Raw genomic sequence first — 14,668 nt, forward strand, 5'->3', positions numbered from 1 at the left:
CACAAAAGTTTTCGAAACATGGTTTCTGACGGTAAATTGCATGGAGATTTCAATAAAAAATAGTACAACCTCCTAAAAAATTGCCTTACCTGCTTAATTTACCCGGGAAATCTTATAACAGAACTTTTGCGAGTACTAGGTACATATTTATGTATGTATACAATTGGATTCTCCACCCGTTTTTATGATTGTACATACATACATCTCTCCGGCCAAAACGAGATCTTCTTCTTTCTCTCTCTTCGGGGCTTTCATTTAAAAAGATTACATTAGATGACTTGTAAATACATAAATACATGCATACCGTGTTACATAATGCGTAATATAATAAGAGTATGTTTATTTACTCGAACCCTCCAGCAACCACCCCGTCCCTACGTGTCTTCATTCCTGGAAGGAAAATGTATTCGGTGATGACTGATGATTCATCTCACCACCATTTTTAAGGCAGGGCAAAAGCTACATCCGTCATTGTACGTGGAGGATGCAAACTGTCTCCGTAAGTTCGTTAACTCAGGCAGCAAATTTTCCCCTGGAAATTGTCAAATAGTTATTTTGCAGCTTTGGAAAACGGTAATATTTACATATTTAAGTTATTTTTTTACTTTATTATTTGAAAATTTTAATTATTTAGAAGGTGAGATTAGTAAGGAATTAAGAAAGTAGAATTATGACACGATTCGAAAAACTTGCTTGAAAGTAAAGTCCGAAAATATAAATAAATTTGCAAGTTTTTACATTTAATAAAGGTTTGGCGAGTTTTTAGACTAATTTATAATTTATGTACCTACGTCTCATTTACTTGAGTCCAAAAGCGTGAAAATCATGTCAAAATTGTCTCATTTTGAGTAGCCCAGTTTCGATTAGTCTCAATTTTTATGAAGATTTTACTTCAACTTGAGATCTACTCCTGGAACAACTGCCAAAATCTGAATGTATACATTTGTTTTAATTGGCATCGATCTGCCATAAAAATTTTAAAATAGTCAGAATTTTAAAATAAAACCCGAAACCTCGGAAATTGTTACAAATTTTCAAATTACAAATTGTATTTTGCTATGTCAGTCAGTCCTATGTACATACGTCCAGATTTTAAATATGTTTCGCTTTTTTATGGCAAAACCTGTGTTTTGCATATTGCAAAAATGCATTTTCTAAATATATTCTAGCAACAATTGAACCTTTTTCCAAACTACGCCTGGATTCGTACAAGTCAAAAATGTGACAAATTTCACAGATCCTCCTAGTTTTTATGTCCAGTGGATGATACATAATTTACCCCAACGCTTCCCCACTTTGACCTCAATTTTCGTACCGGGAACTTTATATTTTTTTCGAAAAATTTCTCTCATTTCACGTAAGAATGTAGTACATTTTTACACGCATATTTTTTTTAAACTGTGGCAAAGTACAACAAAAATATTGACAAAATAATAATTTTAAACTGTTGGAATGAATGCTGCATTTTGTTATATGTAAGTACATATTTTCCATAAATTTTAAAGCATTAAAAACTTTTCGGCTTTCTTTCAAAAATATTTTGGAGAATTTTCCTTTCATAATGGTCATTTAGTATTTCTCTAAAATTATTTCGAACTAGTTTAATTTTCTTCCTTTGGGGGTAAATCTAATTTATATTTTTATTTGCGATAATTAAGGCACAGTGATTACGAAAATGGGGCCAGTTTTTATTTTGGAAAACCTTAATTAAATCCTCGCTTATTTTTTATAGGTTTTCAACCCAGGTCACACCCTTAAGATGGCTGCCGGGTGCGAGATGAAATCAGGTCGCGAATTGACAAGTAAATATTTCAAATAATTGTGTTTAATTAACAATTTTCAAAATTTTTTCAAAATCGCTTTCACTCATTGATTTGAATTGTATACTTATTTAGAGATAGTCTGGATATTTCTGCTTGTCTTGGCTGCGGTATCCGGACATCCGAGACCCTTCGGGATTATGCAGTCTCCATTTAATACCGGGGGTATTTCCATCGGACAGTCTCAGACCCCTATGTTTCAAACCCCATTTATGAACCATCCAAATACTAATCCGTTTATGCAATCAGATCCCTTCGGGCACACGGATCCCTTTCGGCACTCAGATCCCTTTCGGCACCCCGATCCCTTTCAGCCCCTGGATCCCTTTCGGCCCCTGGATCCCTTTCGGCACTCAGATCCCTTTCTGTCCTCTGACCCCTTCCGCCACTCGGATCCCTTTCGGCCCTCGGACCCCTTTCGGCATACTCAGGGCACCAAAGTCGTGCCGCGTGTGGACCCCTCCCCAAAACCTACGCCGGCCAACACCTCTACAACTACCACGCCCTCCCCAAACAAGAATAACTCCTTCCCAACCACTAAACCCGGGTGGGGTTTTAACCCCTGCCGAATTGGTGAACTTTGCCGACGTACTTTTACCTTCCCATCGTCTAAAGACTCCCCGGTTAAAAAACACCCCCTAGTTTCCGAACACATTCCAATAACTCTTCCCCCCACCCAGGAGGACGAACCATCCTTTGCGGACGAATTGTTGCAAGCGCTGTCTAATAATTCCCGTATTTTCGATGAGGATGATTTTACTTCACAGAATCTTACCTCGGTTTCGAACGGGGTTGGCTCAGGAGAGGTGACCGGATTTGCTGTGTTCTTGGGTGCCTTGCTCTGGGCAGTGGGAACCTTTTTTACCGACTAAGCAACCAGTTGCGCTGGAGATGTGTGTCATAATTAACTGATTAAAATATTTACGTGACAGAATCTATTGTTTGCAAGCTTTTCGAATTATTGCTTAGCCAAAATTTTCTAAAAATTTGGCTCGCTATATATGTACATATTTGCTTATTTGCATGCACGACTTGGGGAGGAAATTTGCACAAATCTTGGGGGAATTTTGAGAGTTTGAGAAGCTTCAAATCAACTTCAGAAAAACTTCCCAAATTACAGAATCAATTATTTGCAACTTGTTTGAATTATACATGGGTTAGCTAAAATCTTCTAAAAAGTAGGCTCGCTATGTATGGATGTACATATTTACTCACGTGCATGACCTGGAGAGCAAATATTTATTATTCTTCGAGGAATTTTTTGAGTTTGTGAACCTGCACAAAACCCAAAAAATTGACAAGCGGGGTTAACCAATAATATTTGATTAAATGCAATATGGAGTAATGCATGCAAGTGCAATTTTATAAGTTTAATGAGTTTACACAGGTGATTATTTATGTCAATAAAATAATTTACACGCTTTCATAGAATAATTATTAAAATAATGTTTGACTCTTTTACTTGGATGTAATTTTGATGGGTGGTGGAATTGCATGGACTTTTTTGTCATAAAGTTAAAAATTGATGAGATAATTTTGTATTGGTTATTTATTTAATTTTGTGTTTGCATGATTTTATGTCAATTTCGTGGTATCATTTACTACAATTACATAAATGTTAAATATGCCTGAAAATCTATAGTTTTTAAGGACCGTGCATAAAATATGGGATTAATTTGCCTAAAAAACGGTCAAATATTGCACTTCTTACCAGGTTAATTCCATATTTATACATGTTTGTGTATCTCGATTTGGTTATTTGGTAAAAATTCATGTCCTCCATGCACGTCCCCCTCAATTTAACTTTGTACATACATCGTAACTGCATACATGCATGCATCCTGACGGGGTTTATTTTATACATTCCGACGAAAATATATCTTATTCCGGCCAAAATTCATAATTTCGTCAATGGTGAAATTTGCGATGAGTTTAATTTTGCATTCATAAACCACAGTGCTCCGGATTCGATTCGATTCGAACTATCCTACTCGTGTTTAAGCTTTTTTTCAACTCGAGTAGGATAGTTCGAATCGAATCGAATTCGGAGCACTGATAAACCATACAATGGATTTGCAATTATTTGTTTGGTAAAATCGGAAATGACGAGTTACGATGCCCTACATAATCACATCGCTCCAGATACATATGAAATATTAAGTTGAGCTTTTCTCATCCATATGAAAATACCGTGATCAAGGGGTTGCTAAAACCGTGATTGCTGGCTGACATATATTTACAGGGTGGCTTAAATGTCACGCTACAATGGAAAATATTTCAGTGAGAAAAGCCCCTAAATCTCCATTACTTACATGATTTAGGATTGGGATTTTTATTAATTATTATTATCAAAACTGAAATTGAAAATAATCCTTTAATGTCAATAGATATCAGATTAACTATCTGATTCTCAATCCCTGACGGTCCTTCTCACCATGCATACCTCTGGTGATGAGTTGGATCTTCATTGGTCTGATGGACCACGGATGACAAAATTCTTAAAATATTCAATTTCAGAGAAAAAATTTTGGTAGCTAATGAAAATTTACGAATACACATTTTCTATTGAAAAATTTCAAATTGTAGAATGGCATTTAAATCACCCTGTATATGCGACATTTTTTCTGAGAACGTATGGAACAAGACAAACCATAATTAGGGACCGGGCTACAATTTTGGAATCTTGGTCACCATACACGTCTATTTACATATATTTACATACATTTATTGTTTATTTATTTTTATTTTCGGGGCTATAAATAGAGTATTTATGTACGGTATCATTATTTAGCCCAACGCTCCAGCTACCACCCCGTCCCTGCGTGTCTTCATTCCTAGAAGACAAATCTGTTCCGGTGATGACTCATCACTGATCAGTGATGATTCATCTCGCCACCATTTTTAAGGCTGGACAAAAGCTAAGCAAGGGTACGTGGAGGAAGTAAGTATCTAGTCTGTCTCCGTTAATTCAAGCAGCAAGTTCTCCCTGGAAATTTTACAATACTTATTTTGCAGTTTTGGAAAAAGGTAACAAGTTATTTTTTTACGTTATTATAATTTACGTATTTTAAATATATTGGTACCAAATTGTCGAAGCTAGGAGTAAAGACTTAAATAAAGTAAAATTATGACACGATTCATAAAACCCTTCTGTAAAGTAAAATCTATAAAAATTCAAACAAATATCTAAGTTTTTATATTTAATAAAAATGTGGCTAGTCTTTTAGACTAATTTATAATTAACGAACGTATCGTTAAAATCATTTCATTTTGAGTCTCAAAATTCTCAAAATCGTGGCTCCCCAGAAAGAATGATCTAAATCATTATTTTGTATTTATTAAATTGCTTTACAGAATTAAACAAAAAATGTGTAAAATTTTATCTATTTAATTACATTCCTACGCGAAATGAGGGAAATATTTTGAAAAAATATACACTGTCCATCTGAATGCTGATTTTTGTTATCTTTAAAATAAATTTTAAAACACGTATTTTAAGCTTTTAAGCTTTATTTTGACAAGTTTTATTTCATAATGATAATTTCGGATTTTTCTAAAATTAATTATAATGAATTTTATTTTTTCCATGCGAAAATTGTATGTATTTTTATTTTCTGTGCACGATATTTTGGGCACGGAGGTTAAGAAAATTGCGACAATTTTACCCTTTCGGAAAACGTTAATCAAATCCTGGCTTGTTTATTGTAGGTTTTCAACCGAGATCACATGCTCAAAATGGCTGCCCGATCCACGATAAAGTCAGATCGCGGAATGACAAGTAAAGTTTTAATAGTGTTTAATTAACAGTTCTTAGAATTATGCAAAACCATTTTCACTCATTAATCTGAACTGCATATTTATTTAGAAATACTCTGGATATTTCTGTTCGTCTTGTCTGCTGTGTCTGGGCATCCGAAACCCTTCGTGATTACGAGATCGTCATTCCCAAAAATTGGCACCGGTATAAATGTCCGACCACAGATCCCTACCTTTCACGGAACACTTATCAGCCATCAAAATACTAACCCATTTTTGCGTACTAATCCCTTCCCGCACTCAAATCCCTTCCCGCACTCAAATCCCTTCCCGCAGGCAAATCCCTTCCCATATTCAAATCGCTCCCCGCATTCAAATTCCTTCCGTCAGTCAAATCCCTTCCCGCAATCAAATCCCTTCCCACATGTAAATTCCTTCCCGAACTTAAATCCCTTCCAGCAAACTGATATCTTCCAGCGTACGACCCCCTCCCCAACAACTAAGCCGACCACCTCTACCACTACCACCACCACGCCCAAAAAATATCTCCTACCCAATTACTGAACCCGGCTGGCGTATTCTTAAACCCAGCCTGCATAATTTTACCCTCAGACCTGGTAAATTTTCCCGGGTTACTAAGCGCCCCCTTTTGACCAGCGAGACTCCAATAAGTCCTCCCACACTTGAGGACCATTCATCCTTTGCGGACTACTTGAGGCAAGCGCTGTCTAATAATTCCCATGTTTTTGATGAGAATAATTTTGCTTCCCAAAATTTCACCTCCGTTTCTAAGGGTGCCATCTCGGTGGCTGGTTGGACTCGATTTTACTTATTCTTAGGGGCACTCTATTGCGCAATGGGAACCTTGAGCACCGATTAAATAACTACACAACCAGTTCCACTGTAGCGATAAGTTTGCACTAATTGGCATATTAGAATATTTATGAGTCAATTGTTGGAATTATTTCTTAGCTAAAGTTTTCAAAAAATTATAATTACAAAAGGGGGCTTACGTAAGTGTAAACGTATTTGTCGTTGAATAACCCCGGAACGACTTGTCGTAGCGGGTCAAAATTTTGAAAAGACGAGCATGTTATCCTCAGGTAGTTGTGTGCAAAAATTCAACTCTCTACTTTCAAAAATGCCTCCCCACAGCCCCCAGAAGCTGAGACACCCATAAAAACTCTCCGTAAAATTTAAATAAAATTTAAATAAAATTTAAATAAAAATTTTCCGTAAGGTTGGGGTGTGTAAGCGTTGGGTGAAAGGAGAAATTTAGATTTTGAAGAAACGACGTCGTCGGAAAAGTCGTATGCATCAGCTGACCGAAAAGCAGAAAAAAATCGCGCCCGTGTTTACAAAAAAAATTATTCGAATTTTCTGTGAAGGAATCAGAGTGAGTTATTTGTGACATTTGACGAAGCAGTAATTTCTCTACAAAATACTAATTGGGTTCGAAGTGCTTACTACACGACCAATGTCGAAAACAATTCACGCAAGTTGGTGCTTCCCAGTAAGGAGAACTTTTTTAAACAGTTTATGGTGGAGGGTGCAATGTCCGGTCGTGGTGTCCTCTCACTTATCAAAGTCCCCCAAAAAGTGAAAATATCTGCAAAGTATTATGTGCACCGTCTATGCAAACCACTTTTAGAATAACATCTTCCTAAATTGTACGGTAAATAAACCGTTACAACGCATGTAACCAAGGGGTGAAAGGAGTGTCATACGTCAATGTGAATATCAAATTGTTCGAAAATTTGTTAAGATTGACACTTCTGACGTGTTTTCGACTTTTGTGTCTTATTTGTGTCAAATTTAACAGTTGATAACCCTTATGTGACCTTTATATGACCTCTGAGGTCAAAATGGAGGTCACCATTGAATTTGGGGTTAAATTTCAGTTGAAATTGAAATAGATATGTCCTATGACCTTTACATGACCTCTGAGGTCAAAATGGAGGTCACCATTGAATTTGGGGTTAAATTTCAGTTGAAATTGAAATAGATATGTCCTATGACCTTTATATGACCTCTGAGGTCAAAATGGAGGTCACCATTGAATTTGGGGTTAAATTTCAGTTGAAATTGAAATAGATATGTCCTATGACCTTTACATGACCTCTGAGGTCAAAATGGAGGTCACCATTGAATTTGACATTGAAAAATAGTTAAAACTGATGTGTCACATGTCAAAACTGACAAGTGACACTTTTTCGTCACTTTTCGTCACCGTGACGATGTCATCGTCACAGGTGACGTCCAACCGCAAAATGACATGAATTTTCGAATTCCTCATTGAAAAATAGTTAAAAATGATGTGTCACATGTCAAAACTGACACGTGACACTTTTTCGTCACTTTTCGTCACTGTGACGACGTCATCGTCACAGGTGACGATGTCACAGTGTCCATCTTCGAACTCGTCCTGTCCATTGACGTTAGGAGTTTACGTTCAAAATTTCAAGTGTCTATGTCTTTTCGTTCAAAAGTTATCGGAGCTACGGACAGACAGACGGACGGACGGACGGACGGACGGACAGACAGACGGACATAACGATCTTATAAAGGGCTTTCACCCCTTAATAAATAAGGTGATTTTTCATCATGATGCAGCGTCTTTCCAGACGGCAAAGTTGACCTAAGATTATGCAAAGGACCTTGGAGCTAGATTGGAGAGAAAAATCATTTCGAATAGTGAAATACCTGTACAATCCCCCAATGTAAGTCAAATTGACTTCGTTGGGTTCGTATACTTGAAACGAAAGTTTTTCTGCGCAGACCGAATTTTTTAGACGGAGTTTGGAAAGAGTTGAAATGACTGTTTCAACTTCTGGGGGCTGTGGGGGAGGCAATTTTGGAAGTAGAGAGTTGAATTTTTGCACACCCCCATCTGAGGATAACATGCTCCTCTGTTCAAAATTTTGACCCGCTACGACAAACCGTTCCGGGGTTATTCAAGGTCAAATTCGTTTACACCTACGTAAGCCCCCTTTTGTATTTATACACATATTTACATACATACTTGCGTGCACGACTTTAGGTAGCAAATATGTTCCATTTTTCGAGGAATTTTCAGAATTTGTGAAGCTGCAAATATTTAATAAAAAAATTAATCTATTAGTTAACCAATAATTTCCATAATATGTAAATAAATGCAATAAGGAGAAATGCAAGCAATTTTAATTTCCTAAGTTTAATTAGCTTACACACAACCCAGGTGATTTTTTGATATCAACAAAAGCATGCTTTCATAGAATAATTATTAAACTGACTTATTAGGAGTATTTTACTTAAATTTGATGTATGGTAGAATGACATGGATTTTTATATAATAAAAGTAAAACTTGGTGAGATAATTTTGTATTGATTTACTTATTTCATTTTGTGTTTGCGTGATGTTATGTAAATTTGTGGTATTTATCATTATCATTTACAACAACATGTTTGATCTGTATGAAAATCTGGGCACTTTTAAGGACCCCGCATAAAACATGGCGTTATTTTTTTTGCAAAAAACGTTAAATATTGTAATCCTTAACATGCTAATTAAATACATAAACATATTTATGTTTCCAGAGTTGGATATTTGACAAACAAATCCATAATGTCTTTCACGCACGTCCCCCTCAACTTTATATTGTTCATCTTAACTGCATACATGCATCCTGCCCAGTGATGGGCAACCTCACGAGGCCTCGGCCTCTCGAAAAATTTAATGAGGCCAACGACCTCACATGGCCTCGGCCTCGCTGAGAAAACTAGAGGCCTCGGCCTTTTAATTTCGACCTCGGCCTCACCTCGAAAATCTTAGGCCTCAGCGAGGTCGGCCTCGGCCTCTTCAATTTTCAAAGAGAAGGCCTCAGACCTCACTGGCCTCGGCCTCGTCAAGGAAGCTCCAGGCCTCGGCCTCGGCCTCACACCTTGAACCTCAGGCCTCAGCGAGGTCGGCCTCGGCCTCTCCATTTAAATATACACTGAGGCCTATGACCTCACACGGCCTCGGCTTCGGCCTCACCTCGAAAATCTTAGGCCTCAGCGAGGTCGGCCTCGGCCTCTTCAATTTTCAAAGAGAAGGCCTCAGACCTCACTGGCCTCGACCTCGCTGAAAAAGTTCCAGGCCTCGGCCTCATGATTTCGGCCTCGGCCTCACATCTTGACCCTCAGGCCTCAGCGAGGTCGGCCTCGGCCTCTCTAATTTTCAAAGAGTATGCCTCAGGCCTCACTGGCCTCGACCTCAAAGAGGCCGAGGCCGAGGCCTGAGGTCACAAAAAATGGCCTCAAAGAGGCCGAGGCCGCCCATCACTGATCCTGCCTGGGTTTATTTTATACCATCCAACGAAAATAAATTTTCCGCAAAATTGGCGATTTTTACCCATCCCTGCCCCAAGTTACGGGTTTCACTTCGTTTCTAACGTGTGGGGAGCTTTGTTCTGTAACGCAATACCCCGACCCCACCCTTCGTTACTTATTGCATGAACTATGAATTTTCCATCCGTTTTTATGTATGTGCATATCTGCCCAACAAAAGAATATCTCCTTACCCCGCTGTCTTCGGGGCTTCTTATTTAAGCAAAAGATGTATTAGACGATTTCTGAACACATGCATACATATTTACTTATCCTTCATATGCTATCTACATAAGAGTTTGTTTGATTGAACCTTCCAACAAACGCATCTCTTCCCTGCGTGCCTTCATTTACGTCATTTTAGAGAAGGAAGGTTTTCCAGGGATGATTGATGATTCATCTCGCCACCATTTTTGAGGCTGGACAAAAGTTACGCAATTGTACGTGGAGGACGGAAACGTTTCCATTTCTTTAGCGGAAGAAGTTCGCCTTGGAAATTATTGAAGTATAAATACTTATTTTGCAGTTTTAGAAAATAGTGGTAAGTAAATTCTTTTGTACTTTATTATAATTTGCATATTTTAATAGGAAATATTGAAGTAGTGGTAGATACGCAAACAAAATTTACTTGCAAACGGATTCACAAAAGTGAATTCAGAATTTTTAGTTCTCTTGGAAAAAATTGGCGAATTTTTATTTCATGCAGTTCTGCATGAAATAAACCATTCTAATGGTTATTTCGGATTTTTCTAAAATTAATGAGAACGAGCTTTTAGATTTCCTTTAAAATATTTTAGCTAATTTTTACGTCATTTAGAGGCTTTGTCTAAAATAATAGACATATAATTTCGCAATTTTGATTATATGCATACATCCATGGACTTATGCTATGTATATATGTACATACATACTTGTCCTTGTATTTATTAATTTCGCAAAAATGTGAGATAAAATTTTAGTCTAAAATTGTGTTACTTTGGGACATTAATAAATTATACGATTATTATAACATTAATAAATTATAGGCATAGAATAAAAGAAATCGCGAATTTCTAGACCCCCTCCTTCCACTAATATGGCTAACAGGCACCCTATCACCTGGAGAAGTACGCCCCCCTTTCACCTTTCGCACATGACAAAATTATTTATGTCCTTCTGCAATATTTTGAGAAAGAAATTTTTCAAAAAAAATATCAGTGTAATTATAGCTGCATAAAGTCGAAAATATCGATTTAAAATTAACAATACAATAGTAATTTTAATTTGAGAGGAAACCACAAGTTTGGATAGTTGTGTAAAAAATTAACGTGACAATGAACGGTATCGAGAGAGTGGGGATGTAACGCTATGCATAATGGGGACAATTTTTTTTAGAAACACGTTAATTATTTCCGTGCTTGTTTTGTGTATGATTTCAACCGTGGTCACATTGTCAAGATGGCTGCCCGGCGCTTGATGGAATCCAGTCACGCAGTTACAAGTAATCATTTTAATTGTGTCTGATATTTTCAGAATTATGCAAAATTGCTTCACTCGTTAATCTGAATTACATACATATGTACATGTTAAATATTTATTTAGAAATACTATGGATATTTCTACTCGTCGTGTCTGCCGTGTCTGGACATCCGAAACCGTTCCTCATCATGAAGTCGTCATTTGATAACTTACCCAAAATTGGCACCGGTATCAATGTCGGACAACCACGTTTCACGGCACACTGATCAAGGATCAAAACGCTAATCCCTACCCGGACTCAAATCCCCTCCTGTATCCGAACCCTGCCTGGCAACCCCGGGAGACTAATTTCTCCCTGACAACAACTACTAAACGCTCCCCACGTGCTAAACGCTTCGCAATTGGTAGGCCCTGCGTACGTAAGTTTCCCTTCCCAACTCCTAGACCATGTTGTCCGTCATCAATTTATAACTTCTGTCCTGAAATCTTGGCAGCCATGGCTGCAAGCGGCATTCCTACTCCTACAACTCCTCCCAAGCTTGGCCAAAACGTCGTGCAAAGGGCTTTGAACGATTCAAATAGTTCGAATGGTTTAGCGTCGCAAAAAGTCACCTCCCTTTCCAATGGCGCCATCTCGTTGACTGCATGGACAGGATTCTGCGTGTTCTTGGGGACATTGCTTTGGGCAATTGGAGCCTATCATCCACAAAGTACTGAGCAAGGGAATTGAAATGGCGGGAGGTGAAATGGCCGACCTCTCCATAAGCTATAACATGTAAAGTTTCAAAATTAATTGCACGGTGATTTCTTGATGGATTTTCAAAATGGCGCCCGTTTTGGAAACCTTGGACCTTGGGGAGAAATATATATTTTCAGATTTGTCAAATTCTGCTCCACCCCCTCGAAATCCAGGTCACAAGGTCAAAAAACAAGTAACACTTCTTTATCGGATTTTAAAATTTTACGACTGGATTCGACGGTCCTGAGGATAAACTCTTGGCGAAAATAGTCAGGTCATCATATTCAGCGACTAGTAGGCCGCACCCCCTGCTTTGGAGTCACTGTGGGGGTGGCCAAATGTCAAATCAACACACTTAATTTAGTAAAAAAATTTCCCCCACCGTAGTTTCCGAAATTCAACGTCGCCAATGCACGTAATCTTACCAAGGCCCCCTATGTGAACGACATTCCATTGTCGTAGACCCCATGGCGACAGGGGGTGTGGTTATCGGCGCTTCTGCCAATACCTTACCAATGCACGCCATGCGACATATCATTTTTTTCCGGCGGGTAAGGAGATTTCAGTGCCGTATTTCAAATTTTAATATGCCACACCCCATCTGGGTGTGGCTATTGGTATCCAATGGATTAATTTAAACCTGGTCATGTGACATATCAATTTTCTCAGCTCGCTAAGGGGATTTCAGTGACGTAGTTAAAATTTAGTAAGCCACACCCCCTGTGGGTGTGGCCGTTGGTATGCAGAGAATCAACTTAAACCTGGTCATACGACATATCAATCTTCTTGGGACGTTAGCTAGATTTCAATGGTATAGTTAAAATTTAAAAAGCCACACCCCTTGTGGGGGTGGTTATAAGTATTCGGTGAATCTAACTAAACCTGGTCATGTGACATCAATTTTCTCAACTCGCCTGGTGGAATATCACTGACGTAGTAAAAATTTAGTAAACCACACCGCCTGCGGGTGTGGTTTAAACCTGGTCATGCGATATATCAATCTTCTTAGTACGTTAAGCATATTTCATTGACGTAGTTTAAATTTAAAAAGCAACACTCTCTATGGGTATGGTTATAAGTATCCTGTGAATCTACTTAAACCGGGTCATGGGTCATCTCATGGCTGTATCTCAGCTCGCCAAGGCGACCACGGCGGAAGGCTTAATATATGCTAAGCCACGCCCCCTGTGGGTGTGGTTGTTGGCTTCCGGTGGATTTTGCGAAACAATGCCATGTGATCTGCAAATTTTCTCACCTCCTCAGGTGGATCAAAGTTACGTAATTCAAACTTAAAAAACCACGCCCAAAATGGGTGTGGTTTGAACACATGTGCAAATCTTGGAAACCAGATAATGCGAATTGCGAAATAATCAGTAGCATCGAATTCATCGCCACGGTAACCACCCAAACGACGACCACAACGACGACCACAACCCTTGGTGGTGTGGTTTCCATTTTAAGTTTTCTTGAAAGTGATGACCATCGAGGTATAAAAATGACGCTTTATTATGAGTCATCCGAAATGGTTTTGTCAATCTCGAAAAGTCGTTGCCGGCAAAACAAAGGGACGCAGTTCGCGAATTTTAATTATTCTGAAAAATGATGGAGATGCTGCATTAAATATTTAAAAAATGGCTTTTCACATCGGTTGGTTTTGTAAAACTTGAGCAGCCCAGCCAAATTGGAGGCGTGACTTTGGTTGAATTACATAACTTTGATCGCCGTAACGAGCTTGGAAAATTTACACGCGGCGTGATGACTTGTTTCGCCAACCTTGGTAAGCTGACAAGGGTAAGCTTGGTAAGGTATTGGCAGAAGCGCCGATAACCACACCCCCTGTCGCCATGGGGTCTACGACAATGGAATGTCGTTCACATAGGGGGCCTTGGTAAGATTACGTGCATTGGCGACGTTGAATTTCGGAAACTACGGTGGGGGAAATTTTTTTACTAAATTAAGTGTGTTGATTTGACATTTGGCCACCCCCACAGTGACTCCAAAGCAGGGGGTGCGGCCTACTAGTCGCTGAATATGATGACCTGACTATTTTCGCCAAGAGTTTATCCTCAGGACCGTCGAATCCAGTCGTAAAATTTTAAAATCCGATAAAGAAGTGTTACTTGTTTTTTGACCTTGTGACCTGGATTTCGAGGGGGTGGAGCAGAGTTTGACAAATCTGAAAATATGTATTTCTCCCCAAGGTCCAAGGTTTCCAAAACGGGCGCCATTTTGAAAATCCATCAAGAAATCACCGTGCAATTAATTTTGAAACTTTACATGTTATAGCTTATGGAGAGGTCGGCCATTTAGCCTTTTGGATTTATTAACATTGGCCGATGCTCAATACTTTTAAGATTTTTCATAGTTCACTGACAAAACAACCAGTGGGGCTTGATAAGGATGCACTAATTAATTAACGGCTTAGAATACTTTTATTGCTTACTTAGCTAAAACTTGCAAAAAGAAAGGCACTATTTACATACTTGCATGCATTCAAACCTTGGGAGCAAATAGCATTGGTCAGGAAATTTTTTGAAGTTTGTTCACT

The 14,668-nt window shown here is 38.4% G+C and overlaps 1 protein-coding gene and 1 long non-coding RNA gene across 2 annotated transcripts; both read left to right on the top strand.

Moving 5' to 3' along the window:
• Positions 1-464: 464 nt before the first annotated feature.
• LOC118436944 lies at positions 465-3,332 on the top strand. The gene is made up of 3 exons (XM_035855659.1): positions 465-573; positions 1,733-1,802; positions 1,896-3,332. Exons 2-3 carry the CDS (start codon positions 1,760-1,762, stop codon positions 2,690-2,692), a joined length of 840 nt encoding a protein of 279 aa, XP_035711552.1. The 5' UTR covers positions 465-573; positions 1,733-1,759; the 3' UTR covers positions 2,693-3,332.
• Positions 3,333-4,777: 1,445 nt separating this feature from the next.
• On the top strand, positions 4,778-6,609 carry LOC118436979. Its single transcript, XR_004835823.1, has 3 exons — positions 4,778-4,847; positions 5,529-5,598; positions 5,686-6,609. It is a non-coding gene; the product is annotated as an uncharacterized LOC118436979 (long non-coding RNA).
• Positions 6,610-14,668: the final 8,059 nt, after the last annotated feature.

Source organism: Folsomia candida, unplaced genomic scaffold, assembly GCF_002217175.1.
Source record: "Folsomia candida strain VU population unplaced genomic scaffold, ASM221717v1 Fcan01_Sc011, whole genome shotgun sequence".
NCBI classification, from domain to species: Eukaryota; Metazoa; Arthropoda; class Collembola; order Entomobryomorpha; family Isotomidae; genus Folsomia; species Folsomia candida.